Here is a 16,227-nt window from a genome sequence, read left to right as displayed (position 1 = left end):
TATTTCTTTATGTAGATCACATACAATCACAGATGCATATCAATATTGTAAATAAGGACCTCATTAAAGAATCTCTTCTACACTCATGATTCTCGAATCTGATCCATATTTAACGTGCCTCAACCAGCTGAACTTTGCTATACCGCCCCTGATGAAGCCTAGTTTAATGCCATTCAACCATATCCTCAGACCTTGCCAGTGCCACACAATAGATTTATATTTACATACCAACGCTATCTCACAACCAATTCGTACGAATGATAAAAGTTGGCTAATTCCTACAACCTCACTCGTACGATTTTTCTAAACCCACGTGATGGGTAGGTTTAGAGTGGGGTCGGGGTAGGTCATTCGTATGAATTCATACAAATTGAGCAATTCGTAACGCATGATTTTGCAAAAAAAAAAAAAAAAAAAAAGCACTAATTCGTACGAGTGAGGTCGTATGAATAAGCCACCTCGTAGAATTTGTACGTTTTCCCGTGAGATCAGGCTCTTACATACATGAACTTGAATGTCCACAATGCACAATTGGCTTTTTCAATGCTTTTATTAATTGGAGGGGTGTTTCAGAGAAGATTGGAGAGATGTTGTAAATGTGGTTTAATCAAGTAACTCGCTCTGTTGCAACAGCATGACGGTCTCGCAGGTTCTTAACACAGATATAGGAGAATGAGATTGAACAGGGCACATCGTTCCAGCAACGGTTAGCTGTAAGGTGGAATAATGAAATCAGTTATTCTGATGATTATAGAGTTGTTAGAATCAAAATAAAATAGATTTTATAAATAGTTACTGTTATGTGAAATTGGATTTTAAATTAGAACTTAAAGTATTAAGAAAAAGACTGCATTCTTACAACTAAAGTTGATCTCCACACAGTTCTCGGGAACACCAGCATTGTTAGGTTCTCCAGCGCACCAGTTGGTATATGAAAACAGAGATCCATCACTCCATAACCAGCGTCCTTCCTAAAGAGTGAAGAGAGTGAAGACAAAGAGTGCACTACTGTTGTCAGACTTCAGGAAGAAGCGAAGTTCAGATTTGAAGTAAAACTATCTTCATTACAAACTTTGCATTTACTGGTTAAAGCAGTAATTATAGTGTAGACAAACAAATGTCTCTTTAGGACACAATTGAACTTACTTGTACAGCATCATTAGCACCAATCCAAGAACGTGTGGAAAGAGGCAACAGACTCAGCAGGAAATTATTTTCCAGTTTATTACTCACAGATGCGAGAGTCGCACGAAGAGTTTGACAGTTTTCCTAAAGAGACAGATTTGTCAATACAAAACCAATTATTTTAGAATAAAGCAAAGTCTGATTTACTTGATAAAACCCTCGTAACAATTTGCACTGACACAAAGTTAATTTTACTGCTACTGTTATCAAGCAAAATCTACTTAATATTGGGCTTTGAATTAGTTTGACATTTAAATTACAGTTAATTGAAGTACTTGCGTAAACGTTACTTAATATTTAATTTCACATAGAATTAAGTAACATCTACTTAGACTTTTGCAAATTAAACAATTTACTTTTTACTGAGATAAAATACTGAATTAAACCACACATTTAAAGTGTATGCTTATTTAGAAACATCTTCATAAATCAATCAATAGATATTAAATCTACATTGAATCAACTGAACACCTCAATACTTGGTACACAATCCACAATGACGGTAACATTCGATAGATTGTTTGAGTAATTGTGTAGTAGAAAATTCAGATGAGACAAAATGCCAAATTACTAAACCTACCAACAAAAGCTATGATAAAACGGTGTACCGGTAAATACAGCTGGAAAACAGTGAAGTCAAAACGTATTAATTATTCATGCCACAGTGCATGATGGGAACACCAGTATAAAAGGTGAATAGGTTTTACTTAATTTTATATTGTTGAAATATATTGTTTGATTCACGATATTATAGAATTGACTTTTGTCTTGCCTGAACTAACTTTTCCATGTAGAAATTATATTAGTTTTACTGCAGCATTTACTTCACTGGAGAATAACTTTTATCAGTTTAAGTTAATAATTTGATACAGGTCTTTAGATCTTTCTTTTAGATGTAGTTAAAGACACCTATAAAGTGCGATCAAATCTTTTTGTTGTAACACATTACCTCTGCTGTGATCCAGTCAGTCGGTTGAGAAATGTACTTGTAGCATCGGAGTTCAAATTTTATCCATCCAGCGGGGCATTTATCGGCTAAATCCACTGTGCCCACTCTATTAACATTGCTTGTAGAATTCACTGCAAAGAATGTTTTATTTTTTATTTTTTTATTTATGTAGCTGATTTTATGTTTGTGTGATTATGTGCTGAAAATATGTGTACTTTATACACTTGTAAACCCTCATGCAAATATTAGTCAGTGGAATAATGTACATTTCCAAAATGTTTTTAGATAGCAGTTTTACAAATAAATGTCTTGGTTACCTTCTGTATTCCCCATGGAGAAGATAATGAAAAGCAGACAACTTTTCAGCATTGCCATGACGAACCTGAAATGAATAAGCAGGAAAAGTGAAATGTCTGCATGCACTCATATGCTGCACACTGCGATTCTCAACGCATTTAAACACAAAGCACAACATTTATTCAGAACTCACTTTGGTTGTTAAATTGTTGCCGTCAGAATCTCAGAGGAAGATTTTGTGAAGCGCCAGAGCCTGTGTAACACCAGAACATTCTCATATCAATTGAATGAAGATGGGTCATATTTATACACATAATATCAGGCAATAACATCCAGGTGTCCTGGGCAAAGATCAAACTTTATCATTTCTGGCATATTAGTTATAGATTTATAGTAATAATTAAGAGAGTTCAAATGTTAAAATGTATGTGTGTGTCTTGAGTTCAAGGTCTAGGTCTAAACTGAAAAAAAGAAAGAAAAAAAAACACTTGCAAAAAGGTTTTACACTCATTATTTAAGGATGTTACATGTATGGAACTAACAAATTAGATCAAATTAACAAAGTAAATTTAACTTGGCCAGTTAGAGTTTGTGGAGTAATTTTTACTTACTCAAGTATTGCTGAAAGCAACCCACGTGTAGCAGCACAAACAGCCTTCTTCAGGGTGTGCTTTCCAACCAAACAATTTCCTCTTTTATGCGTGCTAATTAGAAACACCTGAGTGACATAATACATGCACATACAGAGAAAGTCCACTAGGTGGCTACATTGCAAATTGAATCCAAAGACCAAAAAAAAAAAAAAAAAACAATAATGATGAAAGACAAAAGTAGGCTAGACACAGAAAGCATAAATCACAAAAATGGACTGAAGTCTATTTCTTCATTCAACCCAGGGTATACTGTGGCCTGTAGCTCATATATATATATATTTCTCTCTGTAAAATTTATTTTAATCAGTCACCACCCCGAATACTCTTTTTAATCATTTCTAAACCCTCAACCATTAGGGCTTCTGGATTATATTGAGCACATTTTTGGAAGTGTTTTGCCATAGGGTAATCTAAATGAGCTTTTCTAATGGCATTTTTATGCTCCGATACTCTGTCTTTAAGACGTCTCTTGGTCCGGCCTATAAGCATCCACATTTGCATGATAACCTGTATACCACAAAAGTAGTTTTGCAATTAATGAATGCTTAAATGCTGTACATTTTATGTGTCTTGCAATTACAGAATTATTTGCATTCTTTAATATTAGAACAATGATTACAAGACCCACAAATGTAAGTACCTTTTAACTGTCTGTAAAGCCAAGTAATCTGTTTTTTGGCAGGAAGATGACTACTAGCCTACAGGCCCGGCTCCAGATATGAGATGGAAGGTGGGCCAAGTGATGTTCCAGGTGGGCCGGGTGTATTTTTTTTAGTTTTCTTTTTTTTACTATTTAGTAACACTATATATATATATATATATACAGTACATATATATAGAGAGAGAGACAGAGAGAGAAATTTCCATTTCCTTTAAATCCTCGCTTGTCGGGCTTATGCTACTCTGAACAATGCCTGAACTTTTTTTTTTTTTTTTTGAGCACCTGCGTTGTTTTTTGCATCTTCACGATGACTTGCTTAATTTAGTACTAATTAGTAAGTCGCTTTGGACAAAAGCATCTGCTAAATGACAAAATGTAATGTAAATGTAAAAATGTTTAACAGGTTTATTTTTACATTCTCTCTTTTTGCGTTTGTAATATATATATATATATATATATATATATATATATATATATATATATATTTTTTTTTTTTTTTTTTTTTTTACCCCTTAACAGATCCTGTACAGTATCAATTAAGTAACTTTAGATTTTTAGATTTGATAAAAAGGGACAGGTCGTTTAAAATAACTATTTACATCACTATTTGCAACAGCTTTTTGCTCATTTTAGAAAACTGTTACAAACTAAAAATGTTAATTTTATCTGAAATGCTGTTTTTCTTAAGAATTATTCTCACATCTGTTAATGTAGTATAACATTACAGATTTGTGTCCATTGTTATTTTTTACATTTTTATTTTTACATTCTTATGTAGCCTATATTTAGATTTTTATTTTATTATTTTTTTTTTTTTACCACATGACAGATCTTGTATCAGTTTAGTAACTTTAGATTTGAGGAAAACGGGGCAGGTCTTGAAAAAGATCTACTTCATCACTATAAATTAAAACATTAGCTTTCTACTCATTTTAGAGAATTCTGTTACAAACTCACCAATGTCCAGTTCATGTGTTATTGCTTTTTCATGAGCTAAAAATACAAGGTTTTCCACTCAGAACATGAAATCGTACTCGGTTACTAACGTAACCTCGGTTCTCTCTAGAAGAGGGAACGAGTACTGCGTTTTATCAAAACGCTACGGGAAAAGTCTCTTTTCACGAAACACTGAAGCAAAAAATTATCCTTTAATTTTCATATATGTAAAACGCGTTGCGGCAGCAGCAGTCAGCTATGGCGAGACGGCTTGCTCGCTCATTGGCTGCTCTGCGGCAACTGCTTAAGCCTATCGAGCGAGGCCTGAGATGACGTCAGGCCAATGCCACTTCCCGCCGAAACGGGCGTGGCTTACCTCTATAAAAGGAGCTCGAGAAGGCTGATTCACTTGATTTTGATCGCCGAAGCGAACCAGAGTGAACCGTACGCACGGCAGAGAACGCAGTACTCGTTCCCTCTTCTAGAGAGAACCGAGGTTACGTTAGTAACCGAGTACGTTCTCTTACGAGAGTTCTCTCGTACTGCGTTTTATCAAAACGCTACGGGAACCCCTTGCAAAACGCCGTGCGTGCTGGGATAAAAACACTGATCACCGGAAGCTATTTCAGGCACACAGTGCATAATCACCAGATTGACTCACACAGAGTCAGGGAATAAGGGTGGGAGCCTTAATTCCCTATACTGTAGCGTCGTAGAATAGACATGTCCACAGACGCAAGTATAACATCACATAGACAGGGTAGGGAACCTGAACTAATGCGGGAAATGTGGGTCTTACACAGTTCTGCCCAAGATAGTCGGTAGCGCATTGCGCATGGGTTTCAGTGGTCTGACTAGACGGCTGAACAGATTACACCGACAAAAGCTTAGCCTGTAAGGCGGGAACCTCTAGGTTATAAAACCTGATAAATGTAGACGGCGAGGCCCAACCTGCCGCCGTACATATATCCTGTAGGGAAATCCCGCTGGACCAAGCCCACGAAGAAGCAACGCTTCTCGTAGAGTGCGCTCTGACTCCCAACGGGCATGGAATGCCCTTGACAGTATAAGCTAGCGCTATGGCGTCAACTATCCATCTGGATAGACTTTGTTTCGAAACAGCCATTCCTTTGGAACGTCCGCTGAACGAGACAAAGAGCTGCTCTGTCTGTCTGAAGACAGCAGAGCGGGACATATAAGCTCTTAAAGCCCTAACAGGGCAAAGAAAACTCGAGTCCCCTTCCTCACTCGATGCCGGCAGGGCAGCCAGGGATATAACCTGAGCCCGAAAAGGCGTGTTGAGGGATTTCGGCACATAGCCATGCTTAGGTTTGAGTATGACTTTAGAGTCATTAGGACCAAACTCCAAGCATGCCGGGCTCACAGAGAGCGCGTGCAGGTCGCCTATGCGCTTCACTGAAGCGAGAGCCATCAAAAACACTGTTTTGAAAGACAAATGTTTGAGGCTAATAGACTGGATAGGCTCGAAAGGGGCACCTTTCATGGCCGCTAGGACCGTAGAAAGGTCCCACAAAGGAACTGAAGGAGGTCTGGGCGGATTCAGTCTCCTAGCTCCCCTGAGGAAGCGGATGACTAAATCATTCCTTCCCAGCGACTGACCCAGCGTTGAACCAAAGAACGCTGAAATAGCCGCCACATACACTTTGAGCGTGGAAGGGGATCTGCCCTTATCCAACAGCTCTTGTAGGAAGGAGAGAACCTCCGTTACCTCACATTCGAGGGGTGAAATGCTCCGAGCTGTACACCAGCCGGAGAAAACCGACCACTTCGAAGCATAAAGCCGCCGTGTCGACGGTGCTCTAGCCTGAGTGATGGTATTCACGACTCCCTCTGTGAGACCAACGGGTATCCGTTGAGCACCCACACATGAAGGGACCACAGTTCCGGGTGTGGGTGCCAAATCGAGCCCCCGGCCTGCGAGAGGAGATTTCTCCTCAACGGCAGTGGCCATGGAGCGATATCTGCCAACTGCATCAGAACTGGGAACCATGTCTGGTTCTCCCAGAACGGAGCTACAAGCAGGACTGGGCATTTCGTTTCCCTGACCCGTTCCAGCACCTGTGGCAGGAGGGAGACGGGGGGAAAAGCGTATAACGGGCAGCGCGGCCACCTCCGGGACAGCGCGCTGTCGGTCTTTGAAAAGAACGCGGGGCAGAGCGGGTTTTCGCGGGACGCGAAAAGGTCCACCTCCGCTCTGCCGAATCTCTCCCACAACAGCCGGACTGTTTGTGGGTGTAGAGACCATTCGCCCGGGGGAACATTGTTCCTGGACAGTCTGTCTGGGCCCACATTCTGAAGCCCAGGTACATGCACTGCTCTCAGCGAGCGTAAGTTGTGCTGAACCCATAGTAGGAGGCGTTTCGCCAGCCTGTACAGGGATATGGATTTCAGACCGCCCTGGCGATTTATGTAGGACACCACAGCCATGTTGTCCGAACGGACTATGACGTGTTCGTCCTTGATGCGGGGACAAAAAACGCGTCATCGCGTTGTGCACTGCCAGCATTTCTAGGCAGTTTATGTGTAGGAGCTTTTCTCGTTCCGACCACAGGCCGAAGAACGGTCTGCCCTCGAGCAGAGCTCCCCATCCCGAGGTGGATGCGTCTGTCGACACCATCCTCACTCTCGAGGAAGTCCCCAGGCTTACACCTGATTGGTACCAGTCGTCCGCCGTCCAAGGCGCCAGGGCTGAAACACAGCTCTGATCGACCTTGAGGCGTAATCGACCGGTCGCCCACGCTCTGCGCGGTACCCGCGTTTTCAACCAGAACTGCAGCGGGCGCATGCGGAGCAAGCCCAGCCGGAGAACTGACGATGCTGAAGCCATGAGACCCAGCATCTTTTGAAACTTCCTGAGCGGGGTGACAGCGCCGCGGCGGAAAGACCTCGCCGCGCGCTGAATGATCAACACGCGCTGTGGTGACAGCCGCGCTGTCATAGACTGTGAGTCCAGAACGACGCCCAGAAACAAAATCGTTTGGCTGGGGTTCAGTGAACTCTTCGCCCAAATGACCGTGATACCAAGATTCTCGAGGTGATCGAGTAAAATGGTTCTGTGCTCCACGAGCTGTGATCGTGATTGAGCTAGGATCAACCAGTCGTCCAAATAGTTCAGCACTCGCATGCCTCTGAGTCTGAGAGGAGCGAGCGCTGCGTCCATGCATTTCGTAAATGTACGGGGTGCTAGGGACAAGCCGAATGGCAGGACTGTATACTGGTATGTCTGACCCTCGAAGGCGAATCTCAAGAATCGCCTGTGATGTGACGCTATCTGTATTTGAAAATACGCGTCCTTCAGATCTATCGACATGAACCAGTCTTCTCGGCGAACATGCGCGAGAATTTTGCTGGTTGCGAGCATTTTGAAACGGCGTTTCACTAATACTCTGTTCAGTCGTCTGAGATCCAGAATGGGTCTGATACCGCCGTCCTTTTTGGGGACTAGAAAGTATCTGCTGTATATCCCCTGTTCGCTTTGAACTCGGGGAACAAGCTCTATCGCCCCTTTGCTTATCAGTTTTGATATTTCGGCGCGAAGTAGGTGTGCTACATTCAGCGGAACCGAATTTTCGACGCGCGCTGTGAAGCGCGGAGGGCGTCGACAAAACTGTAGCGAGAAGCCTCTCTTTATAATGCCTAAGACCCAGTCCGAAACCCCTGGAAGCGCTGCCCATGCATCTGCATGGTTGGCTAAGGGCCGGATACAGAGCGCGCTCTGTTCGCCGTGCGACAGAGGTGCTATGGGGCTCACAAACATAGGCGTTATGCCTGCGGCATTTGAGGCGGGGGGCGCGCTTAATACAGTGGGCGGAGCGCTCGCCCTTGACCTTACAACAGTGTTTGGCTGAGTGAGGGGGGGCTGCGCGAGTCCCATGGGACTCATGTGTGCGAGTAGATGTGGGCTGTGAGCGGGCACATTTACTGCTTGGGGCGCGCTGCTTGTGTAAGCAGCGCGGGCGCTCACAGGTCTCGTTTTTACAGAGAGCCTGTGATCTGATAGACATAGTGTTCGTGGGCACTGAGTAGTGGGCACTTTTACTATGTGGGGAGCGCAATCGACCTGAGTCGATTTTATTTGCGCGAGCCCTAAGTGCAAGGCTGTGCTTGTGTGTAGGGATGGGCACTGAGAAGTGGGCATCGACACTACATTTATAGCACCATCGGCCGTGGCCGGGACACCAGAAGTACCGTGAGTAAGTGTGGGCGCGGGAGAGCGGGCACAGTTACTGCAATGAGTGCACTGTCTGTCTGAGCAGAGTGAATGCACACAGGTTTCGTCTTTACAGAAACCACAAGGCATGCAGAACATAGTGTTTGTGGGCACTAGGCAGTGGGCACGTTCACTATGTTGCGTGCGTGATCGACCCGAGTCGAATATATGAGCGCGGGCCCTGTGTGAAGGGCTGTGCTAGTGTGTAGGGATGGGCACTAGCAGTGGGCATCTTCTCTACACATATAGCATCATCGGCCGTGCTCGTGGGCAGCAAAAACACGTCAGCAGTTACCTCTCGGGGAACAAACAGAGTGATTTGCATTCGGCGGCATAAATATTTTCTGCCGGCCGGCCTGGGATTCGAACCTCCGATCCCCCGCGCGCAAGTCTAAGAATCTACCACTGGACCACAGTGAAGATACATTGACAAAGTCAGCGCGAGTATTATCCGCACTGGCGTTTGCTTGTCAGGCATGTACCACGTGCTTGTGGGCAGCAAAAAACACGTCTGCAGTTGCCACTCGGGGAACAAACAGAGTGATTTGCATTCGGCGGCATAAATATTTTCTGCCGGCCAGCCTGGGGTTCGAACCTCGGCCGCGCGCAAGTCTAAGAATCTACCACTGGACCACAGTGAAGATACATAGACAAAGTCAGCGCGGGTATTATCCACACTGGCGTTTGCTTGCAGGCCTGTACCACGTGCTCGTGGGCAGCAAAAAACACGTCTGCAGTTGCCTCTCGGGGAACAGACAGAGTGATTTGCATTTTCAGAACGCCTGCAAAATGCCAGAATGTGAGAAGAGTGGAAATCGCCCAGATTCAGCGGGGCTGAAAACACTCCATTCTCTTTCGCCAGTGACGCGCGGGAACCGTAGAAACGGTGTTCGGTTGCAGGCAAGCGGGTACTACGCGCTCGCTGGCTGCAAAATGCATCTCTGCAGTCGCCTTCAGGGGACTTACAGAGCAAAGCATTGGCGGCATAAATATATATGCCGCCAGACCGGGATCCGAACCCCGGTCTCCCCGCGGGAGAACCTATAATTCCACCACTGAGCCACAGGGGGATACAGGCTTTGAAAGCGGCGTCAACATGTATTCTTCGGCGTTTGCTGGCAGGCAAGCGTGTAACAGACTCACTTGCTGCAATAATATTTCCAGTCGCCGAACAGGGAACTGAGAAATGTGAGAGAAAAGAGGTCAGACCGACCAACGGTGGGACTAAGAACACTCTTTTCTCCTTCGCCGGTGAATGACGCGTGCAGAGGCAGGGTAGCTTTTCTTGTAACGTAAAGAAAAACTAATCCCGCCGTCCGCTTCCAGGAAGGGCAGCCTCGGAAAGGATGCCTGGCGAGTCCTCAGAGTCACCGTAGGCAATTGGCTCGGGCGAGCGCGAGCGCTGCATGAGAAGGCGTCTTGAAAAAGACGCAGCTCTTTTAGGGGTGAGTGTTGCAGCGAACACACACACACACAGAAAACAGAGCAATATAGCAATAAAGGATATAGGCGTCGGAAAGCGCAGCAGGTACGGCTGTAGAAGGCGGCGTTGGCCAGCGGCTTCGAGGGCTCGTCCCGCTGAAGTGCTTGCTTCGAACGACGCTTGCTTCCGTGATCCAGCGATGCGTGCGCTTCGCTGAAGAGATTAAAATCAAGTGAATCAGCCTTCTCGAGCTCCTTTTATAGAGGTAAGCCACGCCCGTTTCGGCGGGAAGTGGCGAGGAGGGCGCGAAGCGCCCTCATTGGCCTGACGTCATCTCAGGCCTCGCTCGATAGGCTTAAGCAGTTGCCGCAGAGCAGCCAATGAGCGAGCAAGCCGTCTCGCCATAGCTGACTGCTGCTGCCGCAACGCATTTTACATATATGAAAATTAAAGGATAATTTTTTGCTTCAGTGTTTCGTGAAAAGAGACTTTTCCCGTAGCGTTTTGATAAAACGCAGTACGAGAGAACTCTCGTAAGAGAACTGTGCATGTTGTGTTTTATTAGGCTGCAGTGGTAACTCTTGATTACAAATCATCATGAAGATTCAAACTTCGCAGGGAGTTTGATTGACAGGCGATCTGACCAATCATAATCTGCCATCTGCGTCCGACAAAGCAGTCAGGAGAGTTAGTAGATTAACGTCGGAGGATTTGAATTTGAAAAACGGAGTTTACTGACGTCTTTCCGCGGTTAAAACAACATTCTTCTGATGTTCATTTATGTTTATTTAATACTATAAATGAACTAGAAGGAAGAGATGATCGGTTAGGCTCTACAGCGATCTGTCAGACACATTAAAAAGCCACAAAACGGTATTTATTGTTTAAATTGCGTTAAAAAATGACAAAATTGAAAGTTGAGACTTTGTTTCATATTAAAAGTACCCTGCTCTGTCCTGTCTGTCAGCGCGTTGTCAGTGTCCTCTGCTCTGCGATGTTATGTTTCACTGCATAGGAACATGATGCGTGTGTGGCGTGACTCGCTCGCGCGAGAGCAGCAATTGAAGATTGAACAATTTTGTGATTGGCTGTTATGTGGTGTGGGGCCAAGGTGGGCCAAGCTTCTGATTGGGTGGGCCAGGCCCACCCTGGCCCCCCCGTGGAGCCGGGCCTGCTAGCCTATCTCGTAGTTTTGAAGCTCGTAGTGTTGGATTAGAACTGAAGTCCACTGCTGTGGATCTACTGAAGCTGTGATCCGATTGGTTTCCTCTGCTGTGGTGGGCGTGGCTACTGTCATTCTTCTGGTTTATGACGTCAGATCCACAAGAGGAGGAGACTAATGGAGGATCAGTTGAATAATCAATAGTTTCTTATTAATGAGAACTCAGTGCGTCACAGATATATCTTTAAATAACCACATTTGTGTAAAGAACCAAACAACATGTTCGTACGTTGCTAGAATTATCTGTACGGTTGATCTATCAGAACCTGTAGAAATGACATCAACTGATCATCCATGTTCCTGAAACATTAGTGTGTGTGTGTTTTGGTGTCCTTAGTTAGTTCGAGGCTGGGTCCTCATTTTCTACAGCCGCTGGAAGTATAGAAGATCTCTTCAGTAAACTGTGAACTGATTGAACTTCAAAGATGACCTATTATGCTTTTTTGCATGATCAGATTTCATTCAGCTTCATTTTTGGGGGATTTTACTATTTTTAACTACAATTTTAAAATTATTGGCGTAAGAATTTCTTTAACAATCCCTCTGATTTAATAATATCCTCTTCACAGTATTATCCCTAATCATAGGCTATTTTTTCTACAGTTGGTTACAGTTGAATTTTCTCTTTGTAATTACAGTCACAAAGAAAAAAAGCAAACTGAGTAAAAACTAAGTAAAGCGAAATAGAAATAGTATTTTGTACTGACAAATGATTAGTTAGTGAAGTATACATTCATAAAAAATACAGATAGCCTACTTGAACATGTTTCCTATTTCTTGATGGCTTTAACTACTCAGAATAACTATTTTCAACAACTACATACTTTCAAATGAAATGTGTACTACTGTGTATTATGCCGACTCCCAGAGTGCACATTAACATGAATACATTAAGCAATTGCTTTGTTTTACTATTTTTGGGGGCTTTTTTAACTATTTTATTTGTTGTCTTGTGTCAGTAGCCTAGTAGCACAACCAAGACAGAAATTTGTTTTATTGAAATCTATTCAGTCTTATTAATATTATAAGTTAATTACCTGTATGATGCAGTGTGTTATTAGAAAATGATGATTATTGGTACGTATACGCCTACATCTTAGACATCGGTTGGATACTATTCATGTCTTTTGTTTTTAAGAGCAAAAGCACATCCTGGCTGTAAGTAGCCTAAGTCATAAATTAATGTTGTCATATTAAACAGATAACTGAACTGTTAACTATAACTTAAACTGAAGCAATTCTACTTATGCGGGCGAAAGAAGGCAATTAAGGCAGAGTAACGGCTCCTGAATGTTGTCTCCAAACCAGAAAAAAAACACGCTTCAACTGATGCCTTCGATGTCTTCCTCTCAGTACGTCTTATGTTACTTATTTTCTCCAGTAGGTGTCATTATTCCCATCATGCAAATAAAATATACAATTTCCAAATAAGTATTAAGGTATTACACAACATTTATAAAACAAAACAAACCAACAAAACAAAACCCTTCAAAGGTGAATAATATTGAGCAAGAACATAGCCTAGGTTGATCATTTTGGTGAATTTATTGTGATCCTAGTGATTTCCTCAGTCTGAAAAGGTTATTTAATGTTTAGATGTGTTTCTGTCAATGAATGAAGTTATATTAATAATTAATGTTTGCTATCAATAAACATGTCAAACAGATCCTTTATTTAACTGACTCCTAAAATTGATGCAGTTTCTCTCTTGATCTCTCTTTGCAGTCGCTGCAGATCTTAAACACCCAGGTTATGTTTCACTGATCTGTGTAGCTGTTCTGCTTCTGGCTGTAACTGTTGGTTGGATCATCTATTGTCGCTGGATATCTGGAAGAGGCAAGCACACCCTACAGACACTACAGTAAAGGTAAACATCTTTATTTGGCAAAATTAGCATTTTATTGCGTGTGTGATTATTTTTCCATGCAGACAGGAAAATAATCCAACGATGGACTAGAAAGTCCAACATTGAGGTTTCTCATTCTCTCGTTTCTTTGTAGAACACTCTGAATTTCACATTCCTCATTTATAGCCTACTGGCAAAAGCATCCCTATGGAAAAATCAACATTTCAGACAGAACTTGTTCAATGACAGATGTGCTGATGTTCTGTAACTTTAAATTATAATGTTCATTTCACTCTCTTTCAGTGGCGGCTGCTGGTCTTTCAAAGAGGGGAAGCTCATTATCAGCCTACATCATCAAAATTGTCCATTTATTTATACGTAAATTCTACGTTCCTATTCAAGAAAATGCTCTGTGACCCTGTTGTACCAACTAGGCGTCTTTTCCAGTGACTTGAAAATTGTATAAAAGGTATAAAATGTAGTAATATAATTGTAAGAATTGATAAATTAGGAAATTCCGGACAGTCTGTTTCTGGGTTGACCATTTGAACTGGCCCTCGTGCACTATCGAGACGAAAGTCTCACCTCCGAGTCATCCTAATCTACATCTCTTTCCAACACAGCAAAAACAAACAAACAGAGGCTTGAATAAAAGCCGCAGTATTCGACTGCACTAGTTTAACATGGAGAGATGGGGTAAAGCCTAGACTAGAGCTTCTCAATGATTTTAGTCCCATCCGAATGTGCCATCTCAGTGATCACGGGCAATGTCAGTAAAGATTACGGCGACGTTTAGGCTACCTTGAGTAAAAAAGGTCTGGGAAAATTACCTAGGTAGGTAATCCCTTAATCCCTTGCATGGTTTAGATTAGCCTACAGGATTTATGTCATCGCGTGCCGTTTCACACACACACTCACTCACTCACTAACTCGCGCACACACACACACACACACACACACACACACACTCTTGACGGAACCATACTGGAGGATGGAAAAAAAATTAAACATGCTAGTCTTTTTATCGTGCGAGAAGTAAAAACTCTGTTTGTTTGTAGGTTGTCGCCCACTATGACACAAACAAGATGAAACGATCGAATATTGCGTCCCGACGCTCCTTGTCGTTTACAAATCATGCCAAAATCGTGTAATCTGAACCAGCCATAATGCTGTGTTCAGGTTCTTGAGCACGTAAATCACGACTTCAAACCACGACTCACGACTTTGTAGCGTTCCAGGCCAGTCACGACAAACTACCTGAGCGCAAGGAATTGTGGTAGCTAGATGTAAACAAACCATATTTATATTACATTTTTTTTTTTTTTTTTTCATAAAGCATGATCAATGCTGTTAAGTTCAGGTTTACGTCACCTTAACATTTCCATGCGGCAATACACTTTCACGACATAGGCTACTTATTGTTTCAGACACATAACATTGTAATACATAATCGTTTGTGTATTATTATTATATTATATTGTCCTAAAGTGTATTCTCACTGTGTACCGCCTGCAGAAACACTGCATCCGTAGGGGCTGCCATTGTTGTTTTGTATGGTTTCACGGGCTATGTGATGTCAGAGCTCGTAACTGGGAGTGTATCGGTCTAGTTCGAGTTCACGGGTGGGAAGTTACGGGTTTGACTGCCGTTCCAGTGCACTTTCACGGGTATAAGGTTGGGAAAAAAATGGGTTACAGGTTGCCTTGAACGCACCATTAGACCCGCTGTTAATGTAGGCTATGTAAATATTCCGTAATTTCCCAAATAAATTTTTAGAGGCAAGATAGGCCTACTTATTTTAACGTTAGATAAGTGCCTATTACCAACATAATACAATCTGAATGTAATTAATACATAACTATTTTATATATACAAATAGGTTAGGCTATAGAGTGACGGCGGTGCGTAAATCGAGTTTCCCCTTCCATTTCTGTTAGTTTTATTAAAATCTCTTATCCCGTGCGACATCCTGTGGTAAAATTACATCACTCCACCTCTCCATGTTAAACTAGTCCCGTCTGAATAGGGCTATAGTGGAGACTTTCAATTCTGTAGTTTTTAATCAAAGCTAATGATTTGTTTTTTGTCCCATAGCCCTCAACCCACCTTCAATCGTAACCTTTTTGCATTTAGATATTAATTATTTGTTATGTTTATTTATCTGTTTTTCTCCTGGGAACGGCTAGTCGCTATAAATTCTGATTTCTGTCACAGTGTCTGGTTTGTGTTTCCCGGGGTCACCGCTAGAGGACCTCTTTCCCCACGGCGTCATTCACTCTTACTACATTTCCCATCATCCTGTTCTGTCACTCATTGTATCATTGCACACAGCTGTTTCCCGTCACCTCATTAGTATCTGTGGATATATACCCTGGTTGTTTCAGTGTTTGTCATGGAGTCCTTGTTTAATGTCACAAAACTTTCTCGTTTGTTGGATTGCTTTTATGGTTTTGACCCTTGACTGGACTGGTTTATGATTTACGGACTACCCTGATTCCATACTGCTATTGGATCTATCTCTGTTGCCTGTGTGTGGTATCGTGACAATTTCAGGCTATCTTTAGTCTATGTAGCCTTTGTGAAATCTGTACACACACACATCCATAATTGTTTGTGTCCCCAGGTGTGTTTGGTGATGAAGTGATGCCAGTGTCAGTGATGGAGGGAGATTCTGTTACTCTAAACACTAATATTACTAAAAAACATCATGACAAGATGCTGTGGTATTTTGAAGACACTCGCATAGCTCTGATCAACGGACATCTCAACACGAGCTGTTTATATAATGGAGAAGACGGGAGATTCAGAGACAGACTGGAGGTGG

The 16,227-nt window shown here is 42.6% G+C and overlaps 1 protein-coding gene across 1 annotated transcript; it reads right to left on the bottom strand.

The window, feature by feature from the left end:
* Positions 1-476: 476 nt before the first annotated feature.
* On the bottom strand, positions 477-3,134 carry LOC308701961 (galactose-specific lectin nattectin-like). The gene is made up of 7 exons (XM_081384462.1): positions 3,043-3,134; positions 2,625-2,684; positions 2,452-2,516; positions 2,135-2,265; positions 1,147-1,269; positions 860-971; positions 477-711 (listed from the first exon to the last, which is right to left on the bottom strand). Exons 3-7 carry the CDS (start codon positions 2,507-2,509, stop codon positions 608-610), a joined length of 528 nt encoding a protein of 175 aa, XP_081240588.1. The 5' UTR covers positions 2,510-2,516; positions 2,625-2,684; positions 3,043-3,134; the 3' UTR covers positions 477-607.
* Between the last annotated feature and the right edge of the window lie 13,093 nt (positions 3,135-16,227).

Source organism: Scardinius erythrophthalmus, assembly GCF_964197995.2.
Source record: "Scardinius erythrophthalmus genome assembly, chromosome: 14".
In the NCBI taxonomy this organism is placed as follows: domain Eukaryota; kingdom Metazoa; phylum Chordata; class Actinopteri; order Cypriniformes; family Leuciscidae; genus Scardinius; species Scardinius erythrophthalmus.
The sequence above is the reverse complement of the archived record's forward strand: the minus strand, read 5'-3'. Positions and strand labels throughout refer to the sequence as shown.

Bases quoted from the DNA above. Each gene is read 5' to 3' on its own strand.
- LOC308701961 (XM_081384462.1), bottom strand. From the start codon at position 2,509: ATGGCAATGCTGAAAAGTTGTCTGCTTTTCATTATCTTCTCCATGGGG. The intron at 1,270-2,134 runs GTAATGTGTTAC...CTGTCTCTTTAG, and splicing joins CTGACTGGATCACAGCAGAG to GAAAACTGTCAAACTCTTCG. The intron at 712-859 runs GTAAGAATGCAG...TCCACCTTACAG, and splicing joins TGTGGAGATCAACTTTAGTT to CTAACCGTTGCTGGAACGAT.